The 14115-nt window shown below is 30.6% G+C and overlaps 4 protein-coding genes across 4 annotated transcripts; 3 read left to right on the top strand and 1 right to left on the bottom strand.

Annotated features, from left to right (window-relative positions):
- Positions 1-680: 680 nt before the first annotated feature.
- Positions 681-1586, top strand: FG379_000168 (uncharacterized protein; the record flags this gene model as incomplete). The annotated part of the gene is made up of 1 exon (XM_067326502.1): positions 681-1586. One exon carries the CDS (start codon positions 681-683, stop codon positions 1584-1586), a length of 906 nt encoding a protein of 301 aa, XP_067183122.1.
- A 1488-nt stretch (positions 1587-3074) lies between these two features.
- FG379_000169 (4 SF II RNA helicase) lies at positions 3075-7157 on the top strand (the record flags this gene model as incomplete). The annotated part of the gene is made up of 1 exon (XM_067326503.1): positions 3075-7157. The coding sequence occupies one exon, from the start codon at positions 3075-3077 to the stop codon at positions 7155-7157; it is 4083 nt and encodes a 1360-aa protein (XP_067183123.1).
- A 219-nt stretch (positions 7158-7376) lies between these two features.
- Positions 7377-11036, bottom strand: FG379_000170 (trehalose-phosphate synthase domain-containing; the record flags this gene model as incomplete). Its single annotated transcript, XM_067326505.1, has 1 exon — positions 7377-11036. The coding sequence occupies one exon, from the start codon at positions 11034-11036 to the stop codon at positions 7377-7379; it is 3660 nt and encodes a 1219-aa protein (XP_067183124.1).
- Positions 11037-11881: 845 nt separating this feature from the next.
- Positions 11882-13951, top strand: FG379_000171 (DnaJ domain-containing protein; the record flags this gene model as incomplete). The annotated part of the gene is made up of 1 exon (XM_067326506.1): positions 11882-13951. One exon carries the CDS (start codon positions 11882-11884, stop codon positions 13949-13951), a length of 2070 nt encoding a protein of 689 aa, XP_067183125.1.
- Between the last annotated feature and the right edge of the window lie 164 nt (positions 13952-14115).

Raw genomic sequence — 14115 nt, forward strand, 5'->3', positions numbered from 1 at the left:
AAGTATCACTGTGATTACTATAGCATTTTGAATAGATTAGAGATATGCAGGATTATAACACTTAAATTTCAATCTTTGACTTATCTGTGGTTGGAATAAATTTTCGCTAGCAATTTTTCTCTTTCCTAATTCGAGGTTAATAAATAAAATTGAAAAATATGAATAGTATATTCCTCGTCCCATGTGAATGGCTGTAGTTTATCTAAATAAAACACACCATTACAGTTACAGTTAATCCGTAAACGAGTATTTTACTCATTATATTTAGGAGAGGAGTTTTTATACTTAGGTAAATTAAACAATTCACTTATTGCTACGGGATTAGGAGTAAGAATCAAATATATTAACTGTTGAATAAATTAAAGGACCAGAACATATATTAATTTAAAATAGTTTACTAGTAACTATTTTTTTCCCTGCATTTTTAGGGGTTTTGACTGAAGACATGATACTCTGCTATAAGTCACAACAAATACAAAATTTATATTATTTCTGTTTAAGGCGGTGAGAAATAAATGTATAAATAGAATTATAAATACAGTCATTCAGGTTGTAATTTTCTTTATATAAAAGAAATAGAAGTTGATTGTATAACTTTAAATTTAGAAGGAAAGTGAAAAAGTACATAGCATGTTGAATGTAAAAAACAAATTAAGGTGTCTTGTTTGGAATTTGAGTTAATGGGTTGGTTTTTTCCCACCTACTTACTTTTATATAATGTAGTTATATACTTAATAAGGGATTTAAAACACGATGCCATAAGAAATCAGGTAGAACCTTTTTTTAGCTCATGCCTTTTAAAGTTAACTGCAGCTGGTGGTGGATCACCCGAATTTCCTCGAAAAAGAGGCTCTGAAAACATAGATAGAATTCGTTCGAATGCACTAAGTGCTATGCAAATGCTTTCTTTAGATGATGATGATGATGATAGTTACGAGTTGGAGTCTTCACTTGTAGGTATTTGCCAGTCTTTAAGGGAATCTATCGACCCCCGTGAAACTGATGAAGTTTCTAGTAGTGGTCTTGAAGAAATGATTAGAAATGAGATCATTTCTGAAAGGGGTTCTGAGGATGCAACAATTCATGATAAGGATGTTTTGAAAAAACTAAAGGAAATGAAGAAAAAGTACTACAGAAAATGGGAAATTTCCCAGGAAACAAGTAATAGACTGGAAAGTTTATTAAGTGAATTAGAGAAAAAACAAAGCTCTCAAAGATGTCTCGACAAAGACGATATTCGTGCAGTTGAAGAACGAATACTCAAAACCAGTCATGAAATTGAAGCACTTTCTCTTATTAAGTCTGCCCTTGAAAGGAGATATAAGACTATATTGGATGTAGAAAGAGAAATCAATATTAGAAAAGGGAGATCTCACACTCGTTCAAGTGACCCAAGCCGCCACCAATCAGTCTCTTCGACAAGAAAAGAGCAGAGACATCAACATGATTCTTCTTCAGAAGATAGTGACCCAGGTGTATCTCATACTCATGGTTCAAAATCAGGTGCCTCAAGTGGTAAATATGGTTATAATTTCCGTGGTTTAACAGGAAAAAGAAGACACAGGAGAAAGAAGAGCACGGTGTAATATCTTTCTCCTTTGGAAAATCGTATTCAATTTATATATTCGAAGATAAATTATGTGTTCTAAATGATATTTATTTATTTGATCATTATTATTTATTTTAAATTGGCTAGTTATTTTTTATTTATCAATTGATTTTTTATTATTAACTATCTGAAATTTCAGCAACGGAAGAAATTGTGATTTATTATTTCATTACTTTTGATTTATATCGGCAGGGAAAGAAGAGTCGTTAAGAGGTTTTATATGGTTAATGTAAGCATCAATTAATGGTCTTTTTTTTACAACTACTTAATTTAACAGGTCGATATTTTGTTTATTAATTTTTAGTGAACAAAATAATGTATCATGCCTTATTGAAATACATTCTCATACTTAAAATATGCAGTATCTTAGTAATGTGGTTCTCTCTGATGAATTAAAGCAATACATTGTGTTTTCATATGGTTATTTTTAAGATGTAAATGATTTATCTTGTTTAAATCGTGTGAATTGTCATTATACTTATTATAGAATGAAGATATTTTTTCATTTCTCATTTGAATGTGTCACGTTCTAGTTGAACCGATTTTTACAAACTTTGATACTTTTTAATTTCTCATTATGGTATTTTTTTTGTACTTTATTTTTGTTTTATCGATGTTAAAAATAGAATATCGACATTTCTCCTTGTTGCATTTCTACACTTTTCTGGGAAAACCTACAAGAGCTTCTCTTTAATCCTTTATTAATTTTATTCACGCCTCTAGGTAGACATATGTGCTGGTAAATGTGGGCTTTGAGGAGTGCAGCTAAATCTGACTTTAAGTTAGGGGTTCACTTTTATTCTGGCCCAATTATTTCACTTTTATTGGGTTGATGACTAGGTGCGATTGCTTCATATTTAGCAATAATGTAGACTATTATTAAATTTCAAGTCAATTTATAAATTAAATTCATTGATTGGAAGTGCATGCATAGGGCGGGAGCTTAGTCCCCACATTTTTTTAAAAATTAAGGTAAAAAATACCCAAATGGCAATTTAAAATAGAATAGGCATGTAATTTACCGGTATAAAGACAAAGTTTGCGGAGTGTGAGAAATATAAATTTTAAATTTGGAAGAGAAATCTCGATTTCTGGTTCTGAATGTGATGAATTAAAACAGAATTATTAACTTTCACTTATTTATAGCAACGGAGAGGTTAAATAGTTTGGAGAATATTTAACTGTTCAACCCGTCAAAATAAGATTAGATAATAAAAATACAATAATATAAAAAAGAAAACTTTTACATTCTTTTTATTTGGAAAAAAAGTAGATTTATCGAAGTTAAGCATAAAACTACAGTGAAGGCAAATAAATATAGTAGATAGTTTACGGAAAGCGTTGAGTGAAACAAAAAAATAAAGATAATTTAATAGGTTATTAAATAAACACGACATATACACATTCGAAGATAGAACGAAATCAATGAAAATATTTTGGTCACGGTGATGATACTTATGATGAAATGAGTAATATGAAAAAACGGACAATAAGGGAGATTTATGATGGAGACGATTTATCTGAAGTTGTATTAAACTTACCATTAACTCCATATAGTGAAGAATTTGTGTGTTATAAAAAAAAACTAGACAAAGCCATTTGTGACTTGAAAACACTTGTAAATGAAGAATTATCTAAGGGAGCAAGTAATAATTTGGATTTAATCCTCAATAATATTAAGAAAAACATGTCTCTGAGCAGAGATATAAAAAACGGTACAGGACAGTTGGATGTTGAAATAAGAAATGACAAGTATTTTTGCATATATTTGGAAATACTTGAACTGGAAAAAGGCATCTCTGATATAATAGGGTGTTTTATAAAGTGGAAAAATGACCATTACTATACAATGTGGGATGATCTTTCAAGCCCTCCTCAAGAATTAAGAGATCTTTGGATGAAGTTTAAGGACAAGATATCAAACATAATAACTAGTTGTAAAAGAATAAGTTTGCAACCTCTTCCAAGATTATTGATAAGTGATAAGGTAAAATCAGAAGACAATGAAGGTGGTGGTGATAAGGAAGATGACGCGAAGGAAAAAAATGAAGCTAGGAAGGACGTAATTTGTGTCAAAGAGAATGAAAATACTAGCATTATTATGAATAATAATTCCGTATTGGAGGAAAATAATTCTAAATTGGATAAAGCCAATTTTGAAAATACAAAGAAGTATAAGAAGGGTTCTGGTTCTGTTGGATTTTGGGGTCCAAAAATGGTTCCAAAAAGTAAGAATAGATATATAAGTGGTGTTTCAACTATAAGATCAACAAGAAAAAGAACATATAATAGTAATGGTAGATATAAGAATATAAGAGATAAAGACATATCTGGAATAATAAAAAGCATAGAGAAGGGATTAAACTCAGAATCACTAGAGGAAAACAAAATAGAGATAAGAAATTTAAAAAAGTGGGAGAGAATAGAAGAAAAAAGATACGAATTAAAATGTAAAAAGTATTTGGTTAAACCTAAAGGAAACAATGAGTGTAATACAAATTTTGGTGATGACCTTAAAAATCCTTTAACTTGGTCGAATAATTTTTCAAAAGGTCTAAAGTTAAATAAAGACGAATGTGTCGATGAAACAAATAATTATGATGATAATAATATCGATCTATTCGAAACTTTAAGGGTAGAAATTAACAGGGTGGATGTTGGAAGTGTTTATGACGTGAATAACGATAATATGTCTGAATATAGGAAATTGTGTATTTGTTTTTTAGAAAAATATTTTGGTCATAATGAATTTAGAAAAGGACAACTGGAAACGATAAGTTCAGTTCTGCTTGGTATAGAAGGGAGAGAAAAGTACGGTAACAATAATAATTGTAGCAATGGCGATTTTAGTAATGGGTGTGTATTAATACTTCCAACGGGATACGGAAAAAGTTTATGTTATCAATACTTATCAATATTAATAAACAAATGGTATAAAAAGGTAACAATGGTAGTAACACCACTAATATCATTAATGCAAGATCAGTTGAGAAATTTGAACGAAAATATAAGGGGAGCAATATGGAATTCAAATGTTTCTTATATTGAAAAAAAATACGTAATAGAATTAATAACAAAGGGTGAATTGGATGTACTATTTATCACCCCTGAGAGTATATTTTCAAGCTATTTATGTAAGGGTTTAGCAACGAAGAGCGATAACAATGGTGTATTGGATTTGATGAACAATAATATAGGTTTACTATGCATAGATGAAGCTCATTGTGTGAGTGAGTGGGGGCACTCATTTAGGCCTAGTTATTATTCGTCAATTAGCTATTTGATAAATCAATATAAAATCAAGAATGTGTTGGGTATAACAGCAACGGCACCAAAAGATGTGTTACAGGAATTACAAAACTTATTAAAATTGAGTAATGTAATACAACCATACGCAAATCAAAGTATACAAAGGAATAATTTGATATGCAAAGTTATATATCTAAATTTACTAAAAAAAAGTGGGGTTCTAAGCAATAATTCAAAGGATTCTAATGGTCAAACAATATCGTCAAATAGAATACCTAAACAATACAACAATTTTACATTGGTTTGGGACCATGTAAAATATTCTGTTATGAGTAAAGATGTAGCTAACAAAGAGAGTAAAATTAAAGGTGGAACTACGAGAAGGGGGATATGGTCTAATTGTAAAAATATATTAATATATGTTTGGCAAAGATCTGATGTCGAGTCAGTGACAAATTACTTAAGATCTAAGGGAGCAAATGCACTTTATTACCATGGGATGATGAGTTCAAATGAGAGAGAGTTAGTTCAAAAGTCATTTATGGAGAACAAAACAAACATATTCGTTGCAACAAATTCTTTTGGAATGGGAATAGACAAGAAGGATATAGATGCAGTTATACATTGGAATATGCCAAATTCACTTGAACAATATATTCAAGAAACAGGTCGCTGTGCACGTGAATTGGATAACAAAGGTTATTGTTTATTGATACTTTCTGATGAGGACTATAAATTAAAGAGACAGATAATATCATCCTCACTTCCTGATAGGACTTCTCTTAGATGCTTAATACACACATTATTTTACAATTATAATTTACTTGATAATAATTTTGGAATACCTGAGGATAAATTAATAGAATACAATATATTTTCAATAGATTTATTAAAAATGATACTAAATACAAAAAGCAACGAGGAAATAGAGGTTATATTGCACATGTTAAAACCTTATATGGATTATATAGTGGGAAAGTTATGTGATCATAATAAGAATTACAATTGGAATTACTATATAAAAGGAAGCCCGTATGTGAAAATAAGGTTTTTCGATGAAAATTTCGAATATATAAATGAGAAGAATAGGTTTTTTGAAAGATTGTCTCCTTATTGTACTGAGAATTCTGGAGTAATTACTGTAGATTTGCCTGAAGCTTCAAGGAATATGGGGGTTCCAATGGAACATTTGGAAGAGGAAATAGATTTATTGAGAAATACATATAAAATAACGGTTGAGAGGGAGAGCAATAAACAGTGCGTTATTATTGGTATTATTTGTAACGAAAGCAATTTGGATTCAAATAGTAAATTATTTTTCAATAGTGGCAATAATATTAATGATAGATATCATAATATATTCACTGATGACGATACTGGTAAATTATTTGGTAATTGGAGGGATTTGTTGGTTAAAAAAATTTACGAGGAACTTTATATGAGAAATATAAATGAATTGTGGAAATTGGATATAGCATATATTTCATTTCAAAAATTTGTTAGTGATAAAGGGTCTAAAGATATGATATTTGATTATTACTTTGGCAATAAACGAATAGAATTGTATAATAAACTTTTAACAAATCAACCAGGTGACGAATCATTACTTTCATTGGATATTTCAAAAGATCATTCATTTTTAAACAAGATAAATGCTGAAATAAATAGTTCTGTTGACAATAATGAATATGATGAAAAAAAAATGGAAGTTGAATTTTGTGGTTTAGTAGAAGATGATTTATGGTTCAATAAATGGAATGATGAATTAATAAAAACTTTTGTTTATAATGAAATAAATAAAGTTTTTGGCGATGATTTAAAGAATGATATAATGGAGAAAACAGAATCATGTATAAAGGCAGGTGTAAGTTATTTAATAAGCTCTCATTTTTTAGATTACTATACAGTGCAATGGGAAACTTATAGAATGTCATTGGAAAAAATAATTGAACATTATGGCAGTGTTAAACAAAGAAAAAACAGAAAAGGAAAGAAAATAGAACAGGATAATAAAGATAATAGTGATGAATGTTGTTTATTTAAGCATTATTCAAATGGGCTAACAATTGATAAATTTGAGGTGATTTTTCCAGGTGACATAGCAAAGATACTTGTTGGTGTGACTTCTTTTAGATTTTGTTGCAAAAATGGTGGTACAAAGTTTTCTGGTTTTAAAGGAAAAGAAATGACAACAGTATCAAAACTTTGGGGAAAATTTAGCAACATTCCTTATAAGACTGTATTGAGGATATGTGAAGAAAAATTTAAGGAAATGGTAACTGATAAACTAGTGAAATAGTAATTCTTATTCAAAAAGTGCAGAGGATCAATATGTAAAAGTAGAAAGGAGCAATGAATAAGAGGAAAATTGAAGGTTCTAAAGAAAAAAACTGGACTAGGGTGTTAAATGTGAGAAAAAATGCATAAAGTGTAAAATGTACTTATTTCCTTTGTAATTAGAAAAAAAGGAATAAATAATGGATCAATCTAAGAGGAATTTAATAAAATACATTATTTTCTATGTATATAAAGAAAGGGTCTGAATAATATATGAAACCTCTTCAGTAGAATGAAGAAAGTGATTGGCAATAGAGTTGTGTTTTCCAATAACAACTGTGAAGATATTGTTGTTAGTGGTATTATCAGAATCCTTGGAATTGTGCCTAATGCCAGTTTTATTATGGTTATTTGTAACTTTTGAATTATATTGATTAACTACGGAAAACATGTCCTCATCTGATCTATCATCGCCTATACAAAGTATCATATCAATATCATTATTTTTTCCAAGAGTAATTTTGTCTAAAATATATCTAACGGCAACACCCTTGTTTATACCATTAAGTCTAACTTCAACAAAATCAACACCAGTAATAATATTAACGGGATATTTAACAAGAAGCTCAACAAGATAATTATATAGTTCCTTTGCTTGCCAACTTCCAAAATAAGGTTCACAGAATTTATATTGAAAAACAATAGCGGTTCCTTTATTTTCAATATAAGATCCCTGTGTTCTAAGAACATACTGTTCCATAAGTTGAAGGGTAATGTTTTTCCAGTCCATTGGATTTAGTTCGTGATATTTTGTATATATATTGTTTAAATCATAATCACTGGGTTCGTATTCATCAGAGTTAGTATTTGAATATTCATTATTTAAATTCATGGAGTGGTAATACTCAATTCCAGTCTTAACACGGCTACAATCATTTACCAGGTCATTTTGTTCGCTTTTGGATTTACTTTTGTCATCACGATCACAATATCCACTCTCATTTAAGTACGAAATTGGCTTATAATTAGTGTTATGGTTGTTTGTGTCATTAAAAGAACCATTTACACTACCATTTCCATTAAGACAACTATTGATACTATTATTATTATTGTTATTGGCATCATGATGTATTTTAAGTTTTTTCCAAACATTTGGTGTCTCACTATCAAGTACCTTTGGTAATTTCAAATAATAACCATGTTCAGCACATAACCCAATGTTCTCTATATCGCCAAACCAGTCATCCAACAACTGTTTGTTCCTCCCAGAGAAAACAATAACTAAATTATTCTTTGAACTACAAAGTTTTCTAAGAGCTTCTTTTATTTCCACTGGAGGTGAGCAAGATATATCGTGGGTGAGTATGTCCTCAATAAGTCTATTTCCTTCGTCATCACCAATAATATTTGGGTCATCATAGTGGCGTGGAATCTCTATACTCAAGTCCTTGATATTCTTCAATATGAGATCTTTATTAGATGAAACACCGTCTTTAATGCCACTATTGCCATTTTCGAATGTCTTTACTGAGTTAAGTGGATTCTTATTGCAAGAAAAACGACAATTATGTACTACTTCGTTCTTGGAACTAATATTAATGACCTCACTGTTATCATCATTAAAGGGATCATAATTACCAATATTTTGGTTATTGTTGTTAAAGAAGAATCTATAGTCCGGAGTTAAGGTCCCTTCATTATCTAGAAGAAAAATACGAAGAGAATCCTTATTATTTATTTTCCTATATATATGAATAAGAGTGTTTAAATTAAGTTGCTTTGAATTAAGATTAATGGATATTCCCTTTAAAGAAGGTCCTATTCCGTAAGTTGTGTGATAAAGGGTATCGTTCTTCTTCTTCTTAGAAAATATACGAAGGTCCATTATAAATTCCTTTGCCCAATATACAGTACTATGGGAAAGCAAATAAGCTCTATCCATTTTCCAATGGTGCTTCTTTTCATTAGATATATACTTTATAGAGGATACAGCTCTATCTAGTGTTTCAACCATGTTCATTAAATTCCATGGATTGACTCTATACGGGCTCGAGAGAGTGTTAGAACAACCTGTAAACTCTGAAATAATCAAACAAGGAAGCAGTTTGTGGGACTTCAATGTGCAATATGGGCCCATAACTATCCTATTGTTATTGAAGGACTTTTTTTTGGAATATTCATCGTTTCCACTTGATTCACCTTGCTCTGAAGAATTAGAGTTTGAAGAAGAATTTGAGTGTGACGAGAAAGAGGATGAATATCGTGAAAACGAAGTGCATGTACGAAAAGTTGAGGATCCCAATGTACTTTGTTGATTGTTGAAAAACTGGTGCTGATTCAGTATTTTAAGAGATTCATCTTTGCACGCTATATATTCAAATGGATTTACATTAAGGCCATCTCTAACACTTGTATCGAAAAGACAGTCACCTGAAAGAAACAAGGCGTACTTCTCTTCCTGGGTGATAGGACCATATTTCAATTCCACGACAGGATTTTTAAACTTCAACAAATTACCGTGACTATCATTTGAACATACATTGCTATTGCAACTTGAGCAGCCAACATTGTCGTTTTTTTGCCTTAGTTTAAACTCATTCAGATCGTCAGGAGAGTGTTTCAAGTTTATTTCATTGGTTAAATTAATTAAAGATTGGATTAGTTTTTCTCTTTTCTCAAATGTTAACGTATTTGTTGGGAATATGTATTGAATTAAAACAACAGGTTGTTTGTTTTTAATGTATGGATAGTTTTGGAGAAACAAGTCGAATGCTCGAAGTTTAAGTTGCAGTCCACTTAATTGATCGAGTCTGTCTATAGAAACAAAAATAAAGTGATTTATGTATCTTTCGCGAATGTCAAGAGCCTTTATTCTTATTTCTTGATTCAATAATATCGACTGGAGAATGTCGTCACATTGTATATGGACGTGACCTATTCTAACTATGGTCTCTTGTTTATTCGGGTTATTATTGTAATAAAAGTCGCTTTTTTGTTCGCCATTGGATGAATTTTTGTCTATACCAATCAAACCACCAGGTTTAAAGTAGTGATAAACGCCTAAAAGTCTCCTACACGAGGACAAAAATTGTTTGGCATATGGAAAAAAGTGAAAACCTATCAAGTCCGCCATAAGTATGCTTCTAAGCAGTTCTTCTCTTACTGGGAGACAGCGAAATATCTCGTAAGATGGAAATGGTATGTGCAAGAATAAACCTATATTTATCCCCTTTACTTTCCTATTCATATATTGACACAATAGCAAAAGATGATAATCATTTATCCACACCATGTCCATATTATCCGGAGAAACCATCGGAGTTATTATTGAAGACCACAATAAATTCATTTGGTGATAGACTCTCCATTGTTCGTGATTAAAGGGAGTATTGTTCAACTCATCTGTATTTAATATGTTGTGGAACAAAGACCATAAATATATATGACAAAATTCATTAAATATTTCGAATTCTGTCTCTGGCGGAAATACTGGAATGCAGTCTATCTCCTCCAATAACTCAATTATTTCCTCTTTTTCGTCTTCCAAAGAAACGTGTATTCCCGGCCAACCAACAAATTTAACAGTCTTGGCTAAGTCGTTTCTATGGCCATGTAACGTTCTCATCAATGATAATTGGGATGATTGTAACTTAAATCTTGGTTTTTTGTCCTTGTTATTTAACTCTGATTTTATTTCATCTTTTGAAGCAAAATCGTTTAAATTGTTATTTTCCAATCGAATTACCTTCACTGGTAACTCAAGAGAAGCTATAATCAATGTTGCTTCTGAGTCTCTGCAAGTTCTAAGCCACTCCCTCTCATTTTTAAGCAGTTCACTTAATTCACTCGCTCTTTTTTCTTCGCTTTTCTCAAAATACTTGTATTCTTCCTTTTTATTCATTTCTAGCATTTAAAAAGGAAAAATTGCTTATTTATTCAAACTGTATTGTTGTTATCACACCAACTTTAATTCTCATCTTAAGGAATGGTAATTTGGCCGAAGTAGCAGTTTTGTTAATCTATTATTTATTTTATTCACGCAGTTACAATGAGAAAGTAGTATTGGTATCTAGGTAACTATAGATGAAATATTTAAAAAACAAGAAAAAAATAATCCCTGAACTGAGTACTAATCGTTATGTATGTCGTTTATTAATCTTATAATATAAATGTTCACTTTCAATTCAATTTATCCCACTCTATTTCTTTTCTAGTGCTTAAATCTTGTCTACCGCCGATATGCAGATTGCTTCATTTATTTATGAGACGAGACGATTCATATAAAGAAAAAAATTAATGTTTTCCTCTTATAAGTAAATAGGTGCACAGAAAAGCATGTAAATGGGATATTTAGAATAAAGCCTGGGGAGCAATATAGATATTGTGCAGATATACACTTTCTTCCCAATAATAAACGATAAATTGTGGAAAGAGTAACAAACAAAATAAGAACTAGCAAAATATTTCAGACAAAAATCTAGACACATTAATAAGTTTATAAACTAGACAAACAGACTAACCTGACCAGTACCAACTATAAATGACATAACAGCAGGTTATTCCTTTTTTTTAAGTAATTACACAGATTTGCATGTAACTTAGAACTAATAATAGTATGTCATTTTTTTGTGTGTTTAATTTTAATCAGTAGAAAAAAGTATAAAAAATAATATTTTATATGGATGCTCATGAGAATACTATTCGTGTAAATAAAATAAGAATTTAAATGAATAAATGAAGTAAACAATGTTTCACGAAAGACTAAGAGAGTATAAAAAGTCAGTAAATAACATAGAAAATGATTTGAATTTATTGAGATCCAAACAGGAAGGTAATAGACAAGTATCTGGAGATTTATTGCAAAAGGACAATAATAGAGTTTTTGAATTGTCTTCAGATCCACCAAAATACGAGAATGTGTGTTTAGGTAAAGTTTTAATAGGCAACAATACGGAAAAATCAGATGAAACTAAAAGCAAAGTAAGTTACTGTTCACAAAGTTTAAAAAGCAATGACTCATCAACAAAGGATGAGTATGTAAAAAACTTAAGAAATGTGGATTTCAGGAGAAAAAGAGAACTCATTATAAGCAACGAGTATATAGCAAACAAAAACCAAAGAACAAATGATGACGATTTTTTTGCATTTGATAGTTATGTGAAGAGTAGTTTTAATTCAAGAAATGAACACCCTTTTAACAATAAAGAGTTTGAGAATAGATACAAAAAGAATCAAAATGCACCTAATAATGGATTTGTTAGTCGAAAAAATATAACTAGTTACAAATTCTACGACACATTGGGTGTACAGTTAGGTTCAAATATAAGTGAGATAAAAAGGTCTTATAGAAAAAAAGCAACAAAGTACCATCCGGACAAACTTAAGAGAAACAAGTTAACGGAGACCAAATATAATGAGTATCTTGAAAAGTTTCAAGAAATTCAGGAGGCCTATGAAATATTGAGCAATCCAAATAAAAAAGGGTTATATGACGAATATGGCGACGAGATATTAAAATATGGTATATTTGAAAGTTTGAATGGATTAAAGGAGGTTAATTTCAACATTAATGCTGAATCTAACAGCGGTTCGAGCAGCTTTGCTGGCAGTCTAGATTTAGATAAAACGGAAAAACAAAATAGAACTATAAATTCGAAGATTACAAAATATGTAGGCGGAGGAAAGCCGTTTAACGGTAATAATGGTGTTGGTTATAACATTAATCTAGCAATTGATAAAAATAATGGGCATGGTGACTTGGATTTTGAGTGGAAGGTATATTGGCAACGTTTATTGATAGAATTGTTCATAATACCTGTGCTAAGAAACAACTGTTTAGAGTTAAGGGATGTTGGGGGCATGAACATATCTGTATCGGGTTATGGGGAATTAATTAGAAATTCCCAGAGATACTTAAGAAATATGAAGAATTTTTCAGAAATGTTGTTCAGCAATCCAATAAGCCTTTTTTTAAATACGGACTCTTACATTAAAACGAACTTTAAAAGAGAAGATAGAAGAGGCATGGAAGCAGGAGGAAGAAACAGTCTGTTTTCGAGATTAACAGAGAAGCTGAGTCTAGAGGAATGTGATAACAGCGAGGGTAATAATGAAAGTTCAAATATTAGGTTTAATAATATACAAATGGTTTGTGGCACTGCAGTTGGGAACGCTGGTGAAATAAAGTGCAACGAGAGGTTTTCAATAAACGGACTTAATTTGAATGATATAGGTAAGTTGGGTGAGAATTTGTCTGGATTAATATTTGGTGAAAGCAGCGAGAGTTGGGAAAAACTTTTAAAGCTCGCGAAAACTGGTATTTATAGTAATTATGATGGTTATTCCGGAAGTTTGAAAAGAAGGCTGAAATCTATACAAAATGAGTATAATTGGATTGTATTGATATTTGTTTCTGAAGAGTTTTTGCCACTTTCCGATCAAGAGTTGCTTTTAGAACTTTATACTGCAGAGGACACCAATCCACGGTCTTCGTCCCTACTAGAATCTACACAAGATGAGACCGAGGAACAAAATAATAAAAATGAAGAAATAATAGACTGCACCACTGACTTCAAAAGTTTGAGCTTATTTCCGTGTTTGATCTTTAGACCAAAAAGAAGCGAAAATAAGATTAGTGAAGAGGATAATATTTTCGATAAAACACCATGTGGCGTATCTAGGGAAGATATTGTATATACGAGACCTTCTAGAAGTCAAATAAAAATGGTTTGTCAAGTACTTGAATTTGTATTTCAACTCGACGAAACAGGTTTTCACGTCCTTAATGACAAAAGCTGCAAATTAATCACAAATTAATGCAGATTTCAACAATTTGTAAGTACTTCTACAATAAAAGCATGCCAACGTGCATTTTATATGCATATACATGCATGCATTCTCGCATGTATATTTCTGGGTAAATTAGTATGTATGTGGACAAATGGTGGACTATATAATTGTGAAATGCAATACTTTTTTTA

This window comes from Cryptosporidium bovis (assembly GCF_009768925.1).
Source record: "Cryptosporidium bovis isolate 45015 chromosome Unknown contig_1, whole genome shotgun sequence".
NCBI lineage: Eukaryota > Apicomplexa > Conoidasida > Eucoccidiorida > Cryptosporidiidae > Cryptosporidium > Cryptosporidium bovis.